Source organism: Cercospora beticola, chromosome 2 (genome assembly GCF_033473495.1).
Source record: "Cercospora beticola chromosome 2, complete sequence".
Taxonomy (NCBI): domain Eukaryota; kingdom Fungi; phylum Ascomycota; class Dothideomycetes; order Mycosphaerellales; family Mycosphaerellaceae; genus Cercospora; species Cercospora beticola.
Genome location: NC_088936.1, coordinates 4135122 through 4155422, shown reverse-complemented (window position 1 = coordinate 4155422; position 20301 = coordinate 4135122). Strand labels below are relative to the sequence as shown.

Here is a 20301-nt window from a genome sequence, read left to right as displayed (position 1 = left end):
AAGTTATAGATGCAGAACGTAGACTTCGATCGTACATGAATTTGGTTGTGATTCGTGTCAAGTAGTATACATGATCTACCGATGCGCTCCTGGGCGCCACGCCATGTAATGCCACGCTTAAGCATAGAAGTTGACAGTGTCCTGTAAGTATCGTTAGCAAACTTTCTCTTGCGCTGTAGAAAACGAAGTGAAAACATACCTTCTTCTTCGCCTGCACTTCCGCGATCGCATCCACGTAGTGCTCGTGTGAGATCTTGCTGTGCCCACTGCGCAGTGCAATCATGCCAGCCTCCACACAAACAGCCTTCAGCATAGCACCTCCAAACTCATCCGTGCTTCGTGACAGCTCAGGCCAGTTCACACCCTCGTCTACTGTCATCTTTCGGCTGTGGATGCGCAGAATTTGTGCTCGTGCCTCCTCGTTCGGCAGGGGAAACTCGATCTTTCTGTCCAGACGACCGGATCTCAGCAGCGCAGGATCCAGCACATCAACTCTGTTGGTCGCAGCCAACACCTTGATGCGATCGTCTGATGCGAAACCATCCAGCTGGTTCAGCAGCTCCAACATAGTTCTCTGCACTTCTCTGTCACCACTCTTCTCGCTGTCGAAACGCTTCGTTCCCACGGCATCCAACTCATCGATGAAGATGATTGAGGGTGCCTTCTCTTTCGCAAGAGCGAAGCAATCGCGTACGAGCTTCGCGCCATCTCCGATGAACATTTGCACCAGTTGCGGGCCGGCGAGTTTGAGGAAGGTGGCTTCGGTTTGAGCGGCGCAAGCACGAGCAAGAAGTGTCTTGCCAGTTCCGGGAGGACCGTACATTAACGCGCCTGTCAACATGTTAGCCAAAAGTTATCAAAAGCCGCGGAATGAGCGTACCCTTCGGTGCTTTGATGCCGATCTTCTTGAAGCGCTCCGCCTCCTTCATCGGCCACACCACAGCCTCGACCAACTCTTCGATCTGCTTATCAAGACCACCGACATCCGTGTACTTCTCCGTCGGCTTCTCATCGACCTCCATGGCCTTGACTCTACTGTCGTACTCAGCGGGAAGCGTATCGAGAATCAGATATGAGTCCTTGTTAACACCAATAAGATCACCCGGCTTCAGCTTCTCGTGGTCGACCAATCCTATCAGCGGAAGGAAGATGGTCTGTCGTGTGGATGTCTTAATGACTGCCGATTTGCCGACACGAGTAGCATCAAGATCGATGTTGGCGCCTTCTTCCTTCGCTTCCGCTTCCACGTCCAGATCCAGAATCTCAACTACGTTGCCCACGAGATAAGGTAGTTGCCGGTTGTTGTCAATCTTGTCGACGTTGTCTTTGATCTTGTCCAGCATGCTCTGCTTCTCGTGTGAAAGACGCTGGAATTCCGATTTCATGATGCGCGTGTCGTTCTCCAGTAACCTCCGTCGGGCCTTGATGTCGCGTGTGCTTGAGTTGAGGATTTCGGCATCGATCTCTTCCTCCTCTTCCTCCTTTTGCTCGCCACTTGCGTCTTTCATGTCGGCGTCCTTGTTCTGATCGTTCTTCTTGTCCTTGTCGCCATCGTTGTTCTCCTCCTTCTTGCCATCGCGCTCCAAATCATCGAGATCCTCGAGCGTCGACATGGTGGCGGGTGATAGCGGAAGGGCGCCAAGGAGCGGGAGCGATCAGGATGGCGCTAGAAGATGGCAGTGAGTGCGGTGGATGGGTGAAGTTGTGGGAGATGGTGGAGCGGGATGTGCGTGTTCGTGATGGAGTGTTTAGTGATGCATCGAGCTCCAGGCACAGCTGTTGACGAAACGCAAGGCAAGCGAGCTATTTCCGAACCCGAACCTCCGACCTCCGATGGTACACCTCCCTCATCTCCTTCACTTTAACCACTTCACGCTATTGTCTTCCATCACGATGTATTTTCCTTCTGCTCGCTGTTGCCACTCCGCGCGTACTCTCGCGATCACGATTCTGCTCAAAGGCGTGTAAACACTATGTACGATGCGATGCGTACCGTCACGCATTTCTGCCACCGTGGCCACATAGGCGGCCTCAGGTCCTCAAGTAGGATCTCGGTAGGTTCACTAAGGACCTACGGCCAGATGTGATAATACGCTGAGAACCGACCAATGAGGCTGTCAAGTTGGTCAGCCTAAGGTGGATGCAATTGCTATTTGCTTCATATATACTACAAACGACCCCCCGTCAATCAGTCTCACATTCTCTCAGATTCATCTGGCCTGCTCATACGACGGAAGCCTGACTCCACTGATCAAGCACGCTCTAAGCCAATAAAGCCCCTTACTAGCTGATTTCACACCTCCGACACACTTTCAGCGACGATAAGTGTACATACGTTACCACCAACATGCCGCAACGCAGATTCCAGAACTCATTCCCAGCCAAGGACTATTGGAAATTGGTCGACCCGAAATCGGTCTCTGAGGGGACATGAAGTTTTATCTCCGAAGTAATAATGTCACTCCCAGAAATCCCGACAACCGGGTCTCGCTGGAACATGCCTTCCTCCGTGCCAAGAAAGGTCGCCCAGACTACCGTAGTTACGACTCTGCTGAGCTGGAGACCATCTGCCAAGCCCGTGGGCTATCCCATGAGAAATCCAAGTCCACAAATGCCAAGACTCTGAAACAAGCGGACAAACGGCAGACATTCGACCAGTTTATGGAGCTTCCGCCAGAGCTCAGACTGAAGGTGTACGAATGCCACTTCGCAGATATTTGTGAGCGAACTTCTGAGCGCGAGCCAATTCCAAACTCGTGTCGTGGCGACGAGATCGGAGGCATGCTGTTGCCAGAACCTCCCTTGACGAAGGCTTGCCGAATGATCAGAGAGGAGGCACTTCCCACATGGTACAACGACACCACCTTCAACGTGGCCATCGACCTCCAGTGGAATACAACTAATCCTGCCCCTGGGGTGCGACTCGTGCCACATTTTCAATTCGACGAAACTGAGAGATTCCTGCGTACGGCTTCAAGGGAAGCATTGCAACGCATTCGCAGACTTCACATCGTCGGCATGCTTGATGTCTCTGGCGGCCAGGAGTTCAGGCTAGCCTGCGACTACTACGTCCACTTGCAGCCCAAGGGCAACATCGTCACCTCTGTACGCACCAGATGGGAGTCTTCACCGGCTGCAAGTGCTCGTTTCGGAAGTTTGGCAATGGAGACGAATGTGCGAGAAGTCATGACTCGTAGATTGAACGTCTTCGTAGAGGAGAATGTCTCCATCAAGAATGGATTCACGGCAAGGACACTTCAGCCTTTTGCCAAACTCTTCGAGGCAATCGGAAGTGACTGAGCCGCTTTGTGGCCGGAAGCAGGCAAGCAGCCTGTTGTTATGATGCTAGAGACTGGCACGCAGGGGTCTATCACGTTCTATCAGAACGGGAAGAAATCAACGACAGCGTCTTTCCCGATTGGCAGCAGTCGATCGCGCAAGACTGCCGCTATCAATTGGTAACAGCTAGGTATGCATTCAATAATATGCCCATCATCATCTCCAATATGTCATTAATCATCCTCGTCCACATCTGTCATTCCCCATCCCTCATCTGTGCTCGAACCAACCCACGATCCCATCTCTGATCCCACTCGTCAGCAGGAGCAAACCCCTCTCGTCCCGACACTCGTCGATGATCTTCTTAACACGCTTCTCCATGGCTGACCGCACAGCCTCGAAACCCACATCACCCCATGCAAAAGGATGATTCACAGACTCCACAGGGTCCAAGCGAAAAGTCTTCGCCTTGGTATCAATCACAACAAGCCAATTGGACTGGTGAGATCGCTGAACCAACATCTGGCCGAAGACGCGCAGGTGACGGATTGGATACATCTTTGCCCTCGTGATGAATTTCAGATCCATGCGGCACCATTCGTAATAGTCTTCTGAGTTCTGTCGAAATTTGAAGGTGAAGTTGCAGGTGTTGTGGAAAAGGTCAAGCGTCTCTGTTCTGATCAATTTATTGACTTTGGTGATCGGTGGCTGCGCCCAGAGGTGCTCCAGATTTTCCGCGGTGGCCTCAAGGTCTTGAAGATGGAATTTGTAAATCATGACTCGAAGCTCTGCCGGCAAGTCGAGAAATTTGTCGAACGTGTTGTGGGTATCACGGGCTTCGAGGTACTGTGTTAGCTCTTTTCGAGCGGCAACTTTGCCCTTGGGAAGATTGTCGGGTAGTTTGTAATGCTTTCGGACACAAATTCGCTCGAGCTCTGTGAAGGAGTACTTGTCTAATACCAGCAGTCCTCGTTGTACACGGTAGGACAGCTCGTATAGCCTGTTCATCGAAGAAGTCTTTTTGTACGATATGCCCTTCGAGTCCAGGTTGCGTCTTGCCTCCGCACCACTTTTCGGTTCAACAAGCATCCAGTAGTTGTTGGCTCTCTCCCCGAAGGTAGCGGATCGTGTGGAGACCATCATTGTCTGCTTGATAGTGGCGTTGAGATCTGCCATTTTGACTGGTCTTACCACTTGAGGTGAAGAGCGTCATGGTAGGTGTAGAGGACCTCTAATAAAGTTAGAACAAAGTTCGCAACCAGTGAATTGCTGAGTGAACGGTGTCTGATTGGTTCTTTGTAGTAATTGGCTTTGTCCCTGGTGAACAGCCTGAGATGTCTCGTGACTGGCGGTTGCACCGCTCCCAGTCTATCGTAATAGCATATTGGAAAGTGAAAGAACGTAGTAGTAGGGTGCCATGGCGTCCCATGGAAACCACATGCATTTGTCTAGCTCAACGAATGTACAAATCCGCCCACCCTTCCTTCACCTCCACCCTTTCTTCAATCCTCTCTCCCTGCCTCTACTGTCCAACTCATCTAAGCTGTGAAAGTCAAGTCCAGTCCTTCGCACTGAATCGCAGTCCACAAGAACCAGTCGCCATGGTAGCTCTGCTGCTGACGAGCGAATTGCCTCAAGCATCCAAACTTGTTCTCATCACCGTTGACACAGATATTTCCCTGGGTCTCTGCCTTGATGCACTGTCCTGAGCGCGTCAAAGTGTCGATAGCATCGGCTGGAGAATACCGGGAGTCAATCCAGCGGCCAGCATCATCGTTCCTGGCGCAGGAACACTGAGCAGAGATAGTGGTGGCCAGAGCGGCGATGATGGAGATGGTGCTGAAGTGCATTTTGCTGGAGGGTGGTCAGAAGATTGTTTGAATCGAGTGCAGAGACGAAGGTAGCTGATGACGCGTACTCGGGATTTTTCTATCGAAGAAGTTTTGGTGAAGGATGTTGTGATCTTGTTAAGCTGTTGTTGCTGATGATGTTGTGTTGAGGCTGATGGTGTTCTTTCATCGGGTTCAATCCAGGACTTATATATGCAATTGCAGTCAGGCTGCCCATGCGCGATTTCCTTCATCCGCTACCTCATGCCATCGGATCTGCTGAACGCAATGGCCTCTTCGTCCCTTCATACTTGTTGGCATGACCTCGTCAAGACCAATGACATCGCTTCGTGCACATTCAGGAGATGATCTTTCCATATTCTGGTCCTCAGGACAGTCCGATCACAAAGAGATCTCGGAGAAGTAAAACCCTCACCACCTACGCCATCTCTATAACAGTAGATTCCCTGTAGCATCACCTCCAACCTACGGAACTGACTTGCCATTGGCCATGTTGGTATGCTGCACTGGTCACATTCTGGCTCTCTCGTAGTCTTGGCGGCAAAAGGTAGCGGTGTTGGTGGTATGTGGCCAATGCGAATTGCAATTCCATTTTTTTGGAAGACTTCAGCGATGGATGTCACCAATCTGGTTGTGATGATGATATTTTGCCCAAGCCAGTTAATCGCAGACCATCGCGTTTGAGACTCTGCGGCTGATGAAGAGCAGCGGCATACTGATTCGTGCTGAGACGTGAAGCCACATTATTTTAGCAGATCCAACAGCGGTGAGTCGCGCCAGCGACAACATTGTCTTCTGATCGGTAGCCCTAAGTTGTGCTAGATTTCTTCTGCAGAAATGATGTTGTGGCGGAGTGAAGTGGCCGATCCCACCACTATACCGCTTACTCATTATGTTTACTTCCTTCCCGTCGTCTCCCGACCACGAAGCATGCACTGCCATGCAAGGCACAAAGTCAACAACAAGCCATGCCAACCTCCACTCTCATCACAGAACAAGATCTTCTCTATCTCACTGGTCTCTCAGAAGAAAATTTACTCTGGCTCATACAAGCTCTGTTCAGCGGCACACTCTGGATGTTCGGTGAATTCATGGACGATCCAGCCTACATCGAGGAAGGCGACGCTCATGAGATCATGGAAGGAATGGCATATGGCGGATGAAACAGACTCCGATCTTACGAAAAGGATGGAGTTCCGAATATAATGTCTCGCCTGGACTCAACTCTGCTTTGCCAAGACTTTACCGGCGCTGCTTCCTTCCTACGCAGATCTTGACCACCCTCCGTTAGCGGAAGGAGCACCAGATGTTGGATAGACGTACGAGGCGGAGGAAGATTGTCTCGTCCAATGCCCGAAACAGGATCTTGAAGATCAATCTTGCCGCTCCCTATGACGCGCTCGCAAGATCTTTCACCGGTCCTCTCATCATGCTCCGACGAGGAATGTCAAGCGTGTCTGTGTCGACGAGTCAACAGAACAGGGCTGTGCGGAAATAGAGGTCATAGAAGTGGGAGTTTTCAGTCGCGCAGAGTGAGAGAGCTGATCGAAAGTTAGGGACATATTGACTTGCCGAAGAGGCATTTTCATTATACTGCAATCTATCTGTTTGCAGGAGGTTCATTAACGATCGTCAGAGCTCGGAACGAGCTTTCCTATTCTATCCACTTGTCATAACATGTCCCACTTGAGCATGTGTCATCCTCGAAGTTCTATATCCTAGCATTATTCCTCGTCGATGGTTCGATCGAGCCTAATTCCGCTCGTATCCAGCAGGCTAAATCTGCTTACGCTACATCAAACTCTTATGATTTAGCAAGCTGTGATGTAGACACCGATTGGCGAAGGGTTCCAGTCCTGGAAGAACTCCAACTCCAATCCACCAGCAGCCTCAGCCTGGACTGCAATCGTCTTACCAGCCTCGCACTTGCCGGTAGAGATCACGTGTCCCTCCTGGCCAGGCTGAACGTTCTCCACCTTGCCCAAGTCTTGCTTCTTGCTTGGAGCTGTGTCCTTGCTCGTCTTCTCGGTCACACCAGCGCTCAGCTCGGAGAAGTTGATGCTTCCTTGGCCGTTGAATGTGAACGCGGATGTCTCAAGGTCCTCCTGCTTGGGGAAGAGGAAGACAACAGAGCATGTCTTCTCGGAATAATCAGCTGGGATGTCGAAGCTGAAGATTGTGGACTTGGAAGATGAGATGGTGGCATTGTATTGCGTGCCGAAAGCCTTGGAGCTCTCTTCCGAAGAGACAGGAATGATCAGGTGTGGGGTTTCGTAGGCGCCAGACAGATCGGCTGCGCACGCACTGCCTCCGCTGGCGGAGGGCTGAGTGTTCGATGGGGCTGGCTGGGTCTCAGCTGGAGCGCTCTGAGCCGGTGTGGTTTGAGCCTGAGAGGTTTGGACGTAAGTGCTCTCGGCTGGTTGCTCTCCGCCTGTAGGGTACTGAGCCGGCGCGCTCTGAGTTGTCTGCTCCACAGTGGACTCGACAGTCTTGGTCTCTTGCTTGGTAGAGGGGACTGGAGTGTATGCAGGAATGGACGTCTTGACAGTGGTCTCAACTGTTTGGGTCTCCTGCTTGCCTGATGTGACTGGGATGTATGCGGGCACAGACTGCTTGACAGTGGTCTCCACCGTCTTGGTCTCCTTGCCTGGCTTGACTGGCGTGTATGCTGGGAAGGAACCCTCCACAGTCTTGGTCTCCCGCTTGCTTGAAGCAACTGGTGTGTATGCGGGGATGGACTCCTTAGCAGTAGTCTTCTGGATCAGAGTAGATGGCTTGCCCTCCGCAACGGTCGATGGCTGTGCTGGAGGCGCAGAGTTGTATGGCACTGGGTATGCCGGGGGTGTTTCTAGTGGTGGTGTCTGTGTCTGCTTTGAAGCTGGCTGGGTGTCCACTGGGTATGCTGGAGGAGTTTCGATCGAAGCTGGAACGGTCTCTTTTGATGTAGAAGTCTGTTGTGAGGCCACAGAAGACGGAGCACCGTATGCAGGAGCGGACGAAGGAGCATCATATGCCGGAGCAGACGAAGGAGCACCGTATGCAGGAGCAGATGGTTGGTCGACCGAAGTTGACACGACAGGCACCACAGGCGTAGACTCGACCTTCGTTGTGGCAGCTGTCGCAAACGATGAGACTACGCCGGTAGAAGAGGCGCCACCATTGTCAGAGCCACTGCACTCCCCACCAGTGCTCAAGGTGATCTCAACACAGTCGTCCTGGCCCTCGACTGGAGTGGTGTAAATGTTCCACTCCTTGTCTTCGGTTGTAGCGCCGCAAGCGAAGAACTTAGTACTGCCATCAAACTGCACTTCGCCTCCCTCGCCAATTGAGAAACCCGAAGTCGGAGTGGCACCCTCATCGCACTGGAATTGGGAGGTCGGAGGTGTCAAGATACAGCCTCTGTTGTTGGAGTCCTTGATAGCCCCATTTTCAAGGGAGTAGGTCGCAGCTTCGAAGCTGCCACCGATGCGGTTCTGTCCATCATCAAGCTGTCCGACTGTGCCCGAGGCTCCGCCTGCAGCTGTGAGCTGAAACTGGCATTGGCCGTTGTCATGTCGAGGTAGGACTGCGCCAGCTGCTCCAGCAACAAGGCCGGCTGTGAGGAGGAATGTGGTCATTATAAAAGCGAAAGACAATTAATGATTAGAACGATCTTGAGAGAATGATGGACAGGCGATGAAAGTCCAAAGAGGATGAGATGCTCGATCCTCTCGGGCACTTAGATGATGATGCTTATATGGACGAGGCATAGAGAGGCAGCGCCTATACGACGTCCTTGATCAAGTCATGATGCGTTTGCTTGAGTGACATCTTCGTGACCCGCCCATCGAAGGAGACCGGAAAGACCACACAGGAGCCATCGAAGTCCATGAGACACGCAAGCACTTGGATCGTGCATCTGCTCCAGTAGCGGGAGTTGCATCAGGAGAATCGGGCGTTTCTCTGAGCGTCGCTGCGGTTTCTCCACGTCCTGTGTGCCAGCTCGAGAACGGCGCCTGGAATGAGGACCAGAAAGCCAATTGGAATGAGTCTTGTGGTTCTGTACCTTGCAGATTATCCTTGTGATGAATGTCAGTCTAGCGCAGGAACACATCATGTCCGACAAAAGAGGCAAGAAATTGATGAAAATGGCGCAAGCGCGGCTGGTAAAGAACCGCGCTACCCCAACGCCAGAGCGTTCGATGCCTGCAGTCTTGCTCTTTCGGTGCTGTTGTTGAGTTCTTCAAACAATTCCGTTATTGCAGCAATATGTGACATGGTCATTGCTGCCACGTCGTTTTCGAGGAGAGTGCTGAGTGCATGTGAGCCGACCAGGCATTCTTCAGGCCGACCACACAACAAATTCGACGTCAAAGATTCGGCCTGGGAAGGGTTTGCATCCGACTTCGTGTTGCAAAACATGAGCTGACGACGTGAAGATGACTATGAGATCATATCTGTGGAACACGTTACTAAGAATTTTCTCCATCCTCAGCATTGCGGTTCTGTTCGGCAAGACGCCCACGCGGACGCGAAGGAGAATTGGTGGACCGATGCTTCGCATTCAATTCCTCTACTGGTTCAGTGCATGCGGGAGCAACATGTAATGCCGGACTGAATCGAAGTGATGTTGAGAAAAGCACGCGCGGCAGCACTGCGCTTGTGCCAAAATGGCTAGCCTGTGCCAGGATCCGAGTGAGGTCAACTTATGTCATATGTAGTCGGTGCCAGCGCCGCCAATGCCGTATGCCTGACAATGATCGGTGCCTGCGTGTGAGGAGAAAGTGCGCCGTGCCCGGATTCAAGAAGCACTACTGTTTGCTGTACCCGCCACGTTCCGCTGCCACCACTGCTGCCAATCGATGATTGTACGCTCTCTCCTGGCCTCTTCCGCCGCGAAGACGGCCGCGTGCGAACGTATGATTTCTTCCATCGTACAGCCAAGGTACTCCACCTGAGCTGCTGCGACGCTCATCGATGCACTATTAGTCGCGATGATGGCCTTCAAGAACTGCTGCGTCAGGCCGTCATCTCCACCTCCATGGTGCGAATTCTTCGGCACTTCTGGATTAAACGTTTCTGTCGTATCATTCTTAAAGTCGTGAACCGTGATGCTTTTGCTGTCGTACGCGATCTCTCCAGACGTGCCGTAAATCCGTCCTCTGCGTTCGCATTGAGCCAGAGACTGAGCAATCATGTGGAAAGAGGCTGTCTTGGCTCCTAGACCAGGTGAGTGGTCGTCCCATTCGATCGTCACATACTGATCATCGCAAACATCGTTATCACTCTCCCAAACGCACCTGCCGTACCAGGACCTGCCTTCAATATCTGCAAGAGGTGTGGTTTTCGCATCGTAGTCTTCTCTGAGTGTTTTCCAAAGAGCTTGCTTTGCGCTCTCGGCGCCTTTCGTCGTGAGTAAATGTTCAACTTCTGGATTAGCAATTTCTACAGGCCACTTCGCATTGCCTTTAGCAAGGTGTCTATCGTGATAGATTCGAACAGCAGAGTACTTGCATGTATCTCGAATCGGGCATGAGACACAATTCGTAGCTTCGCCGGCCTCTTTTGGCTTCTGTGAACGCCTGTACTGCTTTAGCGAGCCAGACGAGCTCAATCGAGCTGGAAGATGAGTCGACTCTTTGCTGTCTGGAAGGGGTGAACACAGCATCCACAGGATGAAGTCAATATCATGACAGCTTTTTGTCAGTAGACTGGGAGCGGTCGTTTTTTCTTTGCGCCAATGGCCCCGGACGTACGAGTGACTGAAGTGCCACCAGCCAACAGGCTCCGTGTGCTCGATTGACAAGATATCGCCAATGATCCGCTTCTCACGAACAAGATGGCGGAGGAGCATGTTGTGCGGGCTGTATCGCAGCACATGACCAATTGCGAAAATGCGTTCCTCTGCAGCCCGAATCGATCTTTCAATCTTCAGACAGTCTGCCAAGGTAGTTGCCAGCGGCTTTTCAGCCATAACGTGCAGGCCGAGAGGTGCAATCGCTGTCAGGACTTCAATATGATGCTCATCGTGGACACAGATGAAGACTCCATCAACACCAGGAGGCACAGGAACGCCAGCAGCCTCGTCCTTCCGTCGCTCTTGCTCGTACTTGATGTACTGTTTCCAGCCAGCGAACTCTTGCTCCGGCGTGGCATCCGCACCAGGCCAAATGAATCGTGATCCGAGGAGTTTCCGTTTGAACTCAACTGGCTCAGCTACCGCCGCCACGACACCCAGGCCGGAGTCGACGACTGCTCTGGCGTAGCCATTTCCTCGGCTGCCTGCGCCGATGATGAGCAGCCGCGGTTTTGCTGAGGAAGCTGCTGGCTCGTTAGACGGCCCATCGTCGTTCATCAAAGGAGCCATGGCTAAAGTGGGAAACGCGTCGAGGACGAATGTCAGCTCAGCTGAAGGTAAGCAGATCGCCAAGAAACTTCCTGCCTGATTTTACAAGGCATTCAACAAGCTCGGACATTGCTCGACATTTCCGTCATCACCGACGACCGAGGTTGTTCTGCAGCTGTCAACCCACGCGAGACGAGCTGTACCGAGTGCGTGTAGAATATGTAGCCTTTGCCGGTAAGACCATTTCCCACTCTATCTCATCCTTCATCCTCTACGCATACACCTCGACCATATACAGCAAAAATGGCACCTCAACTTAACTATCCAAGTGGAATGTTCAAGGGACAGTAAGTATAGATGATTCAAGGCGTTGCCTGAATATTTCCGTCTGAACAGAGTCTGACTCTACTCCAGGACCGCAATCATCACAGGATCTGGCCAAGGTATTGGTGCTGAAGCCGCGAGACTCTTTGCAAACGAGGGAGCGAATGTTGTCGTTTCAGACATTGACGGCAGTGCGTACTTCAACGGCCCAAGGATCCGAGAGTATAGCTGACGAGTATGGCAGAGAAGGGACAAGCAGTAGCCGATGCGATCAACAAGAGCGGCGGACGAGCGATCAACGTACCCGGCGATATCCTCAGCGACGATTACATCAAGGAGCTCGTGAAGAAGTCGGCTGAGTTTGGCGGCGGAAAGATCCACATCATCGTCAACAATGCCGGATTCACATGGGATGGCGTGATCCACAAGACGACGGACAAGCAATGGGACACGATTGTGAACCTGCACGGTACAGCTCCATTCAAGCTCATCCGAACTGCTGCACCATACTTCCGTGTCAAGGACGGCGAGCCACGCAGCATCGTCAACATCTCGTCGACTTCAGGCATCCACGGAAACGCCGGGCAGGCCAACTACGCATTCGCGAAGGCTGGTGTTACAGGCTTGACCAAGGCCATTGCGAAGGAGTGGGGTCCAAACTTCGGCGTCCGCTGCAATACCATCGCTTTCGGACACATCATGACCCGTCTCACTGCGGCTAAAGAGGAAGGAGCTTTCGTGACGACCCCAGATGGAGAGAAGGTTGCCCTCGGTATTCCGCAGAAGCAAAAGGATGCTGCTGGCTCAGCGGCTCATGCCGATATCCCTTTGCGAAGGCCCGGAACAGCCACTGAAGCTGCAAGCGCAGTCATGGCTGTGTGCAGTCCGCTGTTCAGCTACGTGACAGGACAGACCATCAGCGTTACTGGCGGTCGCAACTGCTAGATGATGTATTATTATGAATCAACGTTCAAAAGCTAACATGCAAACATCTTCAACTTTTCAAATCTCTGAAAAAAGGCCATTCTGGTCGCTCTGGAACATGAACTCGTGCCAGCAAAGCAGAACCCACAGCGTACCCAAACAGAAGGTCAAGATTCCATCATGTGGGTCACATTCAAGTATATGTTGTTTCAGCTGACAAGCGAGGTGTATAGCATAGACAGAGCCGAGTTCGCCAAGAGTGCAACCATACCCACCTCCTGCAGCCTCGTAGTTCAGCAAGCCAACCACAAGCAAATTTCTAGGATGTGTCGGGCACAAGTCTCACACAAAGTAGCAGAATAAACAGCCAAGGTGCCGAACTAAGTCAAAATGGTCAACCACATACTGCCCAGAGAGCTGTTGCACGATGATCGAAGAGCCACACCACTTATCATCTGGCCAAGACACTTTACCAGGTGCGTTTTCGTCCGCGAGATGGTCTTGTTTGGAGCCAGATCGCACAGCGAGCGACTGTAGAGGAGGCGAAAAGATATAAGGACAGCCAGGCTATTCTGCATTGTGAGGTACCCAGCTTCAGCATCACAACGAAACAAGCAGACAGATAACAAATCACCGGACTTGAGATCTCACAAAATGCCTTCACTCTCCAACATAGTTCTCGCGGCCTTTGCTGCCATTGGTAGCTCAGCCATGCCATTCGACTCGGCCTTCGATACCAACGAAATCGTCAACGCCACAGATGCCGATGTTCCACTCCTCTTCAAGCGCCAAGGCATCCCATCAGGCACGGGAACCAACAATGGCTGGTACTATAGCTGGTGGAGTGACGGCAGCGGCAACCATGTCTACAGCAACGGCGCCGGGGGCTCCTATAGCGTCGAATGGTCCGGCAATGGAAACTTCGTTGGCGGCAAGGGATATCAGACTGGATCTGCGAGGTGACACTCCTTTCTACAAACCCAGCGCATCCAACATCGATGAACAATGATATTGACACGAGCCCAGAACCGTTTCCTTCGACGCATCCTTCAACCCTCAGAACAACGGCAACGCTTACCTGACTGTTTACGGCTGGACTCGCAGCCCTTTGGTCGAGTACTACATTCTCGAAAACATTGGGGAATATAACCCTTGTGCCTCTTCCTCTCAACCAAAAGGTTCTGTGACCATCGATGGCTCTTCTTACCAACTCTGCCAGAATACTCGCACAAATGCTCCATCGATCGATGGGACGCAGACGTTTCAGCAGTACATTTCTGTCAGGCAAAGCAAGCGGTCAAGCGGATCTGTGGATGTTGGCGCGCATTTTGAAGCATGGGAGGCGGCAGGTCTGCAGTTGGGTGCCCATGATTATCAGGTGAGTTGCTCGTGCCATATGCTTCATGCTTGGTGTTCGGATCATGGGGATGTGAAGAACTTGTGACTGACGACTGGGAATGTGACAGATCTTCGCTACGGAAGGATACAATAGTGCTGGAAATGCGGAGGTGACTGTCTCTTAGAGATCGAGGCGGAGTGAGACACGCACGAGGTACTGTGGAGATGCGAGCAGCGCACATGAGGTTGTCTTATGGTCATGCACGTGCTTTTCTCTCACTCCTTCTCATCGCATGCACGAGTCAGTGGAAAGAATTGGAGGTGCACATGCTTGATGCAACAGCAGATCCTGTTATTCACCACTCCGTCTCCATAGTAGTAGCATATGCTATTCAAAGCGGTATGCTGTGTACCTTCCATCAAGCATAGTCGAGTCTCATCACATGCTCTCGTCTTCCGACTCCTGATTCTCAATCCACCGCACTTGTCACAAGGAGCAGGTTCGAATCCTCACAAGCTATGAGTCCAACCATCATTCACCACAGTCTTCCATCTGACAAACAGTTTCAGGATACATACCATGTTAAAAGCTGGCCACGCCCAAGACATCTTCCATATGTCCATCTGTGGCTGCGGCTTCGCCGCCGGACGTATGGTACACGGTCAAAGACAACACGCAGCATGATACAAGTATCGCATCCTCTCGCCTGATCTTTCGATCTTCATCGCCGCCACCACAGCCCTGAGGAAGAGAAGAGACAACACATCCGGATCAGTTCACAGCCAGTCCATCCAGGCAAATCTTCTCAAGAACCCCATATCGACAAGCTACGACACCTCAGCAATACTCACAAGAGAACACACTTCCACTCTCCTCCCTCATACTCCTATCCCCAGGAGCCCCAAAACAAGCAGAGACCAAAAATGTGTCTCATCTACTCCGTCCCCTGCCGCTGCGGCTACACAGGCAACATCCAAACCCGCTGTCCCGCCAACCCAGGCCGAGGCTTCACTCCCAAATGTCGAACCTACGGAGTCCGCTACACAGGTCGTGAACCCATTGCCAAAACGTCTTTCTCCCGAGACGCACATCCGAACTGGTCGGATGTCACCAGTGCGAGGTGTCCCAAGTGTGGCAGGAAGTTGTATCTGTGGGGTGTGGGAAGGGAGATGGAGAGTTTGGGGATGGTCGGGTAAGTTAAATCCTTTTTTTTCTTTGCGGGAGGTCTTGTAAGTGTGCGTGTATGCTGACTTGTTTGTCTTTCAGGGAGAGCAGCCGGTCTAGACGTCGGGCGAGTCATGGGAAACGAGTGCATTGGGCTTGAGCCGAGTTGGGAGATCGAGAGATCGACGAATTGAGAAGCAGTAGGATCACAACGGCGCTGACTTCGGGAACGAAAAATACATGATTTTAGTTGATGAAAAGTTTCGATCTTGATTTAAGCTGTTTGGCGTTCATGTATTCTTGTGAGGTTGAAATGTGGAAACTGTGAGCAATGTCAGTGTCGCAGAACGCAATTTGTGCAATTGACGCGCTGCGAGCGTCTTTTCTCTGCGCAAAGCGCTTTGTGTTGACAGAAGCAAAAATCTGCGGGAAGTTGAGAGAGAATGACAAATTCGCCAGAATCAGGTATTGCTTTCATAATGCGTGACTATGGAAATCACACATGGAGACCAGGCGATTAATGCCGTCCTCCGCGATAGCGTCACATCCAGCAAATGGGCCTTTTTCTGTTCATGATGCTCGTAGCCATGTCCCATGCAAGAGCTGCGAGATCGCATGCAAATAATATGCAAAGCGCTCACAGACGACGACCACGGCGACCACCCTTTCTCCGAGTAGAGTCGGATGGGGTTGGGGTGACATCCTCAATACGGCCGATCTTCATGCCAGAACGGGCGAGGGCACGAAGAGCGGACTGGGCACCTGGACCTGGGGTCTTGGTACCGTTGCCTGAGGTGACTGTTAGCCATGCTGTGCAGGTATCTAGTATGATTCCATTTCGACTTACCACCGGTAGCGCGGATCTTGACGTGGAGGGCAGTGATGCCCAACTCCTTGCAGCGGGTAGCGACGTCCTGGGCAGCCAACATGGCAGCGTATGGAGAGGACTCGTCACGGTCGGCCTTGACCTTCATACCACCGGTGACACGGCTGATGGTTTCGCGGCCACTGGAATCACCCAGGTTAGCCTATGAACCATGCAGAAAAAGTTTTGTACAATGCAGCCCGGCCAATCCCTCGAGCGGACGTTTCTGTCTCTTTTGCGCTTCCAGGATTGTCGCGAGTCGCTGATTTTGGGAGGATCAAACGTACGAAAGATCGGTGACGTGGACGAAGGTGTCGTTGAAGGAGGCGAAGATACGTGCGACGCCGAAGACGAGCTCGCCTGTTCATTCCATCAGTATTGCTGTTTCCAATGTCGCGTGCGCTGGTTGCGGCGCTGATGGGAGCAACTGACCCTCGCGGACCTGTGGGCCGAGCTGAACATTTTCCTGCACACGCGGTGCTGCCTTCTTTGGTGCCATTTTTGCTGGATGTGTCTGTCTTGTCCTGACGCTGGAGAAGCAACAGCAGAAGTGTCGTGCGTCTTGAGACGTCGAAATTGGTGGGCTTGTCGGAGCTAAATTTGCGCCAAGCCCGATCCCCGCGGCTCGTTCCACGCGCGCCGGACAGCTCTTTTTCTTGACTGCAAATCTCCCTCACCTTCTCCACCGCAACATTCCTCTTCTCGCGCCGACTTCCTTCCACAGCCACCTTCTTGTGAGCTCGGAAGAGTCATGACTGTGCCGCCCGAAGGCTGAAGCAGACTTTCCTTCACTTTCACCGGATCACAGCACGCCAGCCGCCGACATGGGGGACGCCGTCGTAGGCATCATTGGCATGGGCGACATGGGAAAGATGTACGCGAGGAGGATTGCAGACGCTGGGTGGAAGTGAGTGCAGCCTCTTCTACGGCCTGCTTGGAGTGGAACACATCAATGGTAAGCGCAACCTCCGCCAATTCCCCTCCTTCTCCCTCTGCAATGATGACTTGAGTGCATTTGGCTCGAGTATGCTCGCCGGGCACCACTTTGCGTCGTCATGGCGCGCTGTGACCCGGCGATCGTCAATGATGTAAAATCTCAGCTACCTTAACAATTTTGTCTGAAACGCAGCACCGCATCTACACCTGCTCGCCTTGCTACCACTCGAGGAACACGCAGCTAACATGCTACCAGGTCATCTCCAGCTACTGATAGCAACCAGAGTCCACGCCTGCGATGTTCCCGAAAAGTACGAAGCCCTTAAGGCCGAGTTCGCCAGCAGAGTAGGACACCACCTATATAGTCTCCGAAAAATACAGCAAGAGAAGCATTCGCTGAACGCGTATCCTCCAGAGCAATGTCACAATCCTTCCAGATGGTCACCTCGTCTCCCGCAGCAGTGACTGGATCATGTACAGCGTCGAAGCCAAGAACATCGATGCTATCGTAGCGAAGTACGGTCCCAGCACCCGCATGGGAGCCATTGTCGGCGGGCAGACCTCGACCAAGGCCCCAGAAATCGCCGCCTTTGAACGACACCTGCCCTCCGATGTTGAGATCGTCTCCTGCCACTCTCTACACGGCCCCGGCGTTGATCCCAAAGGCCAGCCTCTCGTCATCATCAACCACCGCGCTAGCGACAAATCAGTCGCCCTCGTCGAGCGCATCCTCTCCTGCTTCGAATCCACCTTTGTTCCCCTCTCCGCCGAGAAGCATGATCGCATTACAGCCGATACCCAAGCCGTCACGCATCTCGCCTTCCTATCCATGGGAACGGCATGGCAAGCCAACGACCAATTCCCCTGGGAAGTCCCCCGCTACATTGGCGGCATCGAAAATGTCAAAATCAACCTCATGATGCGAATCTACAGTAACAAATGGCACGTCTACGCCGGCCTCGCGATTTTGAATCCTTGGGCTAAAGCGCAAATCGCTCAGTACGCCGAAAGCGTGACTGAATTGTACAAGCTCATGCTATCAAATCAGAAAGAAGAATTCGAAAACAGAATTTATGCGGCCCGAGACGCGGTGTTCGGTGCAGAGAGCGGACATCCAAAGGGAGAGGACAAGGAAGAATTGCTGCTGGAAGATGAGCTATTGGACAAATTCTCCTTGGGCGACAAGCCGCAGCAACGCGTCAAGAACAACCATTTGAGTTTGTTGGCGATTGTTGACTGTTGGTGGAAATTGGGGATCGTGCCGTATGATCACATGATTTGCTCGACGCCGGTGAGGATACTATTGCTCCTGGTAGATGCGTGTTTGGCTTTTGCTGACTGTCAGTCTAGCTTTTCCGCCTCTGGCTCGGCATCACAGAATACGTCTACCGCTCTCCTGCTTTGCTGTCCGAATGCATTTCGACCGCTCTCAATGACGTCTCGTTCCGTGCCGATGATCTGGAATTCACGTTTGCGGCGAGAGACTGGTCCGAACGCGTGCAGTTGGGGCACATGGATGGCTATCGGGAGAAGTTTGAACGTATTCAGAAGTACTTCAGACCGAGAGTGGCGGATGCGACGAAAGTGGGTAACGAAATGATCAAGACTATTGAGGCCAATCTCAAAGAGAGGAGGGCGAGGAAGGAGTGTGGAGAATGAACGGCACAGGCACGACCCAATGAATGTACACGGAAAGAAGGCTGCGTTTTGCGCACAGCCCATCGTCGTATCTACCACAGCCGCACTAGTGGTGCAGAGATATATATCTTGGCTCCGTGATTACGGACGCTACAGTGAACAATCGCCGTCAACGCCTAGCAAATGAAACAGATCATTCAAAAGACATGGCAAGATCCTTCTGGTGCCATGGCCAGATTCGCAAACTCCAAAAGAAAATCAAGCGTGCGATCGGTCATCCAGCAATATGTCTTCGCTGGCGATGTCGTCTTGCTCGCTTCCCATCAAAGGCCGACAGTCTTGCCGTACAGCGCCTCGAAGGCCCCGCAAGGGACTGCGCAGAGAGCAATCGCGGAGAGGGTTCTGTAAAACACAAAGATGTGCCATCTGGAACCCAAGAAACGCTAGAAGGACGAACAGTGGAGATCGGAGCACATTGAGCAATCGACGTGCTTCTCCATCATGGATACGCCTTTCAAGCGTTGGTAAGACCAACATGCAGGTCAGCACAAGTGCCAGCACATAGACTGTGTAGATGCGGACATTGTGGACCAAAAGGCATCCGAGATGGGTCGCGAAAGGATATGCAAAGAACAGGCAGATGGATGTCATCACTGCCAGGTCGCGGTCATCGGGTGTGGAAATTCCATAGCAAATGGCCAAGGTGACCGGACCGCTGATAGTGATGAAGAAGAAAAGCATGGAGAATTTCCCGCAAGGTGCTTTGGCTTTGACGCGTCTCATGAGCAGGACCCCGGACCAGATCAGTCCGGCGATGTTGATCGGAAGTGGCAGTAGAGGACGCAGGAGACGCCACAGCCATAGTAAGCCCTGTTCTGTAGTATCCGCTGGGGGAAGACCATGAGCTCCGGGCCAAGTGTCGTCGACGGGCCCGGCGGCTATGCACACGAAGAGCGGCAGAAGGAGAAGGCGTCTCCGAAAGAATACGCTCGTCAAGGCCATGGCAATCCCTCCAAGATCAGCAGGGGCTGAGTGCACAAACACGCGCCATTGGTGCGCCAACTGGGCCTTTCTCCCAATCCTAGGACGTGATGCCGTGCTTGAGGGACTGTTGCTCTCCTCTGGAAATCTGGCATCCTTCTGGCTCGTCTTGGGCTGCACGTGAGGGTCCCATTGCAGGTCCTCACTGACCCAGAACGCAATGGGGTTTTCTTGTCTGTCCCGTTTGAGACGTGTCAACTGTTTCTTCGACGTTTCCGCCTCGCCCGAGTAGGTCATCGTTTCCCGGCATGCCATGTACCCAAAAAAGGAACGTGTCGTCCTGCTCACGGACTCCAGCCGTGGTGAGATTGTGATGGCATCCTCCGAGAGACCTTCCACTCCTGTGGTTACCAGTTGCATGGCGCTTGTGGGTCAGGTGCTTCGCTAAGACATCTCAGTAAGGAGCAATGGCGCACTCAGTTGAAACGTACTTCAGAGTTCTTCCCATCGATGAGCTATGGATCAATCGAGCTCTGGTAGCACGGGACAGACCTATGTAAGAGTGCCAATGCATTGCGGGGCACCAAGGAGCAAGCAGGAGGCAGTCTGGAATGAGGCGACCGAGGTGATCCTGCAGCGGTTCGCGATAGCTTTCGAAAGAGCAGATCTATAGAAT

General features: G+C 52.5%; 11 protein-coding genes across 11 annotated transcripts; 4 read left to right on the top strand and 7 right to left on the bottom strand.

Moving 5' to 3' along the window:
- Positions 1-117: 117 nt before the first annotated feature.
- RPT5 (26S proteasome regulatory subunit 6A) lies at positions 118-1613 on the bottom strand (the record flags this gene model as incomplete). Its single annotated transcript, XM_023599061.2, has 3 exons — positions 118-141; positions 200-831; positions 881-1613. 3 exons carry the CDS (start codon positions 1611-1613, stop codon positions 118-120), a joined length of 1389 nt encoding a protein of 462 aa, XP_023455257.1.
- An 817-nt stretch (positions 1614-2430) lies between these two features.
- Positions 2431-3300, top strand: RHO25_003562 (uncharacterized protein; the record flags this gene model as incomplete). The annotated part of the gene is made up of 1 exon (XM_023599060.2): positions 2431-3300. One exon carries the CDS (start codon positions 2431-2433, stop codon positions 3298-3300), a length of 870 nt encoding a protein of 289 aa, XP_023455256.1.
- Positions 3301-3549: 249 nt separating this feature from the next.
- RHO25_003561 (uncharacterized protein) lies at positions 3550-4455 on the bottom strand (the record flags this gene model as incomplete). The annotated part of the gene is made up of 1 exon (XM_023599059.1): positions 3550-4455. The coding sequence occupies one exon, from the start codon at positions 4453-4455 to the stop codon at positions 3550-3552; it is 906 nt and encodes a 301-aa protein (XP_023455330.1).
- Positions 4456-4817: 362 nt separating this feature from the next.
- On the bottom strand, positions 4818-5129 carry RHO25_003560 (uncharacterized protein; the record flags this gene model as incomplete). The annotated part of the gene is made up of 1 exon (XM_065602414.1): positions 4818-5129. The coding sequence occupies one exon, from the start codon at positions 5127-5129 to the stop codon at positions 4818-4820; it is 312 nt and encodes a 103-aa protein (XP_065458486.1).
- Positions 5130-6940: 1811 nt separating this feature from the next.
- RHO25_003559 (uncharacterized protein) lies at positions 6941-8746 on the bottom strand (the record flags this gene model as incomplete). The annotated part of the gene is made up of 1 exon (XM_023599058.2): positions 6941-8746. The coding sequence occupies one exon, from the start codon at positions 8744-8746 to the stop codon at positions 6941-6943; it is 1806 nt and encodes a 601-aa protein (XP_023455329.1).
- Positions 8747-9909: 1163 nt separating this feature from the next.
- Positions 9910-11475, bottom strand: RHO25_003558 (uncharacterized protein; the record flags this gene model as incomplete). The annotated part of the gene is made up of 1 exon (XM_023599057.2): positions 9910-11475. The coding sequence occupies one exon, from the start codon at positions 11473-11475 to the stop codon at positions 9910-9912; it is 1566 nt and encodes a 521-aa protein (XP_023455253.1).
- A 282-nt stretch (positions 11476-11757) lies between these two features.
- Positions 11758-12723, top strand: RHO25_003557 (uncharacterized protein; the record flags this gene model as incomplete). Its single annotated transcript, XM_023599056.2, has 3 exons — positions 11758-11801; positions 11869-11969; positions 12023-12723. 3 exons carry the CDS (start codon positions 11758-11760, stop codon positions 12721-12723), a joined length of 846 nt encoding a protein of 281 aa, XP_023455331.1.
- A 633-nt stretch (positions 12724-13356) lies between these two features.
- On the top strand, positions 13357-14225 carry RHO25_003556 (uncharacterized protein; the record flags this gene model as incomplete). The annotated part of the gene is made up of 3 exons (XM_023599055.1): positions 13357-13661; positions 13729-14080; positions 14169-14225. 3 exons carry the CDS (start codon positions 13357-13359, stop codon positions 14223-14225), a joined length of 714 nt encoding a protein of 237 aa, XP_023456003.1.
- Positions 14226-15842: 1617 nt separating this feature from the next.
- RPS14 (40S ribosomal protein uS11) lies at positions 15843-16569 on the bottom strand (the record flags this gene model as incomplete). The annotated part of the gene is made up of 4 exons (XM_023599054.2): positions 15843-15994; positions 16053-16213; positions 16358-16430; positions 16503-16569. The coding sequence occupies 4 exons, from the start codon at positions 16567-16569 to the stop codon at positions 15843-15845; spliced, it is 453 nt and encodes a 150-aa protein (XP_023456004.1).
- Positions 16570-16894: 325 nt separating this feature from the next.
- RHO25_003554 (uncharacterized protein) lies at positions 16895-18665 on the top strand (the record flags this gene model as incomplete). The annotated part of the gene is made up of 4 exons (XM_023599053.2): positions 16895-16977; positions 17291-17351; positions 17422-18297; positions 18357-18665. 4 exons carry the CDS (start codon positions 16895-16897, stop codon positions 18663-18665), a joined length of 1329 nt encoding a protein of 442 aa, XP_023456267.1.
- Positions 18666-19143: 478 nt separating this feature from the next.
- RHO25_003553 (uncharacterized protein) lies at positions 19144-20045 on the bottom strand (the record flags this gene model as incomplete). Its single annotated transcript, XM_065602413.1, has 2 exons — positions 19144-19155; positions 19206-20045. 2 exons carry the CDS (start codon positions 20043-20045, stop codon positions 19144-19146), a joined length of 852 nt encoding a protein of 283 aa, XP_065458485.1.
- Positions 20046-20301: the final 256 nt, after the last annotated feature.